General features: G+C 41.9%; 1 protein-coding gene across 1 annotated transcript in view; it reads left to right on the top strand.

The window, feature by feature from the left end:
• The window catches only part of LOC119568327 (metalloreductase STEAP3-like), a 27,603-nt gene extending 24,554 nt beyond the window's left edge, over positions 1-3,049 (top strand). The window contains exons 8-9 of the mRNA XM_037916782.1: positions 153-262; positions 2,920-3,049. Of these exons, the coding sequence (XP_037772710.1) occupies positions 153-262; positions 2,920-3,049 (240 nt within the window). The remainder of the gene's footprint in view (positions 1-152; positions 263-2,919) is intronic.
• The last annotated feature ends 249 nt before the right edge of the window (positions 3,050-3,298 follow it).

The following is a 3,298-nucleotide window of genomic DNA, read 5'->3' on the forward strand; positions in this document are numbered from 1 at the left end:
TATAATTAATTTAAAATATTATATATTATATATATATATTATTATATATATATATATATAAAATAAATGTGGTGTGTTTTGCGTATATATTACAATGTATGCCATAGTTACTCACGCCAGATCACTCATGAGCACAACCCACCCCCTCTCAGGCGTGTATGTCGATCTTCACTCTGATGGGCAGCGGGATGACTCAGCCTCCGAACTGGTCGCAGCAGCTGTACCTCGCCCTCGGTACGTCTGGTTCTCGTGCAGATAAGTGGTGGGTGATGGGGTGGGGTGATTTTGAGGGTGGGATGAGAGGGGTTTGGTATGGTGGTGGTTATGGTGGTGGTGATAGTGAGGATGGTGATGGTGGTGGTTATGGTGATGGTGATGGTGGTGATAGTGAGGATGGGATGGGGGGTGGTTTGGGGTGTGATGGGATGGTGGTGATGATGGGTTTCGAGAAAGAGAAGAGGTGAGTTAGGTGGTGGGGGGTATAATTTTTAAAGTAATAAAGATAATAAAAAAGGTAGAAAATCAGGACGAACAGGAATGGCGATACTGATTAAAATAAAAATAATGATAATAATGACAGCAAAGTGACAATAACAATAACGATAACAACAACAATAATGACAATAACAATAATAATAATAATAACAACAATACTGATAACAAGAACCCCAAATTTTAAAAAAAAAAAAAAAATACCAATAACATAAAAACAATGCACCCCTTTCCCCCTTTTTCCCAGGAGTCTTTTCCTAACAGGCGTAAGGTCACTTTGGGGTTGTTGATCACCCCCTTCCTTTTTGCAGAAACCCCTCACCTCCCCAAAAATTCCCTTTTTTGCAACCGGTACCGGGGTTGGGGTTTTTCCCGTCTTTTTCCCTCACATTGCAGCTGCCATAAAGGGGCCCATAAGGGGGCCCTACGGGAAAAATTTAAGGGCCTGGGGTTTAGCCCATCCCGCAGGGAAAGGGCGGAGGGCTTGGGGGGTGGGGTTTTTTGGTTAAGGGGGGGGGGAAAAGGGGTGGGGGGGGGGGGGAGGGGGACGGGGGGGGGGGGGGGAAAAGGTATGGTGGGGGTGGGGGGAGGGGGTTTGGGGGGGGAGGGGTTTTGTCTTTTTTGAGGAGGGGGGGCCCGGGGGTTGTCTTTTGGGGTTTTGAGTTTTTTTTTTTTTATCATTCATTTTATGAATTGATACTGATTTTTTATTCACTATCTTTTCTAGGTTTTTTTTTTTCATTTTTCTTTTTTTTGGTTTTTTAACTATCTTTTATTACCCCCTTCCCTTAAGATCTATCAAATCAAAACCTATTTTTTCCCCCCCTTATCTTTTCTCTCTCCCCCCTCTTCTCTTTTCCCCTTTTTTATTTTATTATCCTAACTATCTATCCAATATAATATATAAAATATATATATATATATATTTTAATAATATTATATATATATAATAAAATTTTAATTTGTATATCTAATCTGCCCATCTCCCCTCTCTTCCCCCCTCTCTCTCTCCTTTTCCTCTCTCCCCTCCCCTTCCCCCTCCCCCTCTCTATTTTCCCCCCTTCCTCTCTCACTCTCCCCCTCCTCTCCCCCATCTTTTCTCTTTTTTCTTTCCCCTTTTTCTCTATCATTATCATTATTTTTCCCTTCTCTCTCTTTTTCTCTCCTCTCTCTCTCCCCCCCTCTTTTCCCCTCTCCCCCTCTCTTTCCCCCCTCTCCCCCTCCTCTCCCCTCTCTCTCATCTCTCTCGCTTTTTTTCTCTTTTTGTCTCTATCTTTTAAACCCTATCTACCTTTCTCTCTCCCCTCTTCCCCTTCTCTCTCTCCCCTCTTCTCCCCTTCTCTCTCTCTCTCCTCTTTTCTCCTCTCTCTTTTTTCCCCCCCTCTTTTTTCCCCTCTTCTGTCTCATCATTATCTACCTTTTCTCTCTCTCTCTCTCTCTCTCTCTCTCCTCTCTCTCTTCTCTCTCTCTTCCTCTCTCTCTCTCTCTCTCTCTCTCTCTCTCTCTCCTCTCTCTCTCCTCTCCTCCTTTTCTCTCCTGCTCTATCTATCTATATCTCCCTTTCTCTCTTCTCTCTTTTCCTCTCTCTCCTCTCTCTCCTCTCTCTCTCTCCTCTCTCTCTCTCTCCTTCTCTCTCTCTCCTCTCTCTCTTTCTCTCTCCTGTCTTTTTACATTACCTTTCTCTTTTTTTTCTCTCTCTCTGTCTCTCTCTCTCTCTCTCTCTCTTCTCTCTTCTCTCCCCTCTTCTCTCTCTCCTCCTCTTCTCCTCTTCTCTCTCTCTCCTCTCTCTCTCTCTCTCTCTAATAACAACAAGAATAACATGATAATAACATCTATTTTTTCCAGGTCATAGTCACTTGTCGTTTTGGTACCCTCATAAAAGCTCCCTCCCTATCCCGTGCAAAAAACTCCGATTATGAAAATTGAAGAGTTAAAAAAGTCCTAATTGTAGTTAGGAAACAAACATGTTTTTTTGTCAAGATTTATCATTGGTTGGGAGGGGAGGGGGTGTATAAGTGAAATTGCTGTGTGTGTGTGTGGTGGGGTGGTGTGTGGTGTGGTGTGTGGTGTGTGTGTGTGTTTTTCTCTCCCTTTTTTTTTTTTTTTTCTTAGAGAAGAAATTTTTTTTCCTTTTTACTGCTGCGTGCCCGGTCTTTTAAAATTTAAATAATTCCGAATTTTTGAAATAACTTACAAGTAATAAACAAAAAGAAAAATCATCGGTATTGTCATTCGTTAAATACCCTTTACTTTTCTCCCTTCAAACTCCTTCCGTACACATAGATTATTCGAAGAACAGACTAGTAAGTCCCTGTTCATGCTAAAGAGTTAAAGTTATACATGATTATGTATCATGCATTATTATAAGAGAATGTAAATGTAACGAGTATGTAAATCAGGAGATATGAGATGTTTTGAACATTTCAGCAGTGAAAAAAGAACAGTTCTTAGTCTGCAATATGATCTTTTCAAGCAGCTCGTCTCAAAAAAAGACATTGCTGTGGCCCGCACCTGGAGACGATATGCTAGCAGAGAGACGACACAACGCGAGAAATAACAGCTCGAATGGCACAGAGCGACTTACCAGGGTCCACTTGTGACAGCGAGAGAGGTTTCTCCAGTGCCAATTCAGGCATCGTGATTCTTCAAGGTGCAGAGCCATGGTGACTATCGGATGCCACAAATCATAATAATGATAACAGTGATAATAATGGTAATGATAACAATAACTGGAGGGGTTATTTTGAGAAGATACCTGCACCTGGACATCCAAGAAACACTCCTGACTTATCTTCTGAATGACCTT

The sequence above is a fragment of the Penaeus monodon genome, chromosome 43 (genome assembly GCF_015228065.2).
Source record: "Penaeus monodon isolate SGIC_2016 chromosome 43, NSTDA_Pmon_1, whole genome shotgun sequence".
Classification (NCBI taxonomy): domain Eukaryota; kingdom Metazoa; phylum Arthropoda; class Malacostraca; order Decapoda; family Penaeidae; genus Penaeus; species Penaeus monodon.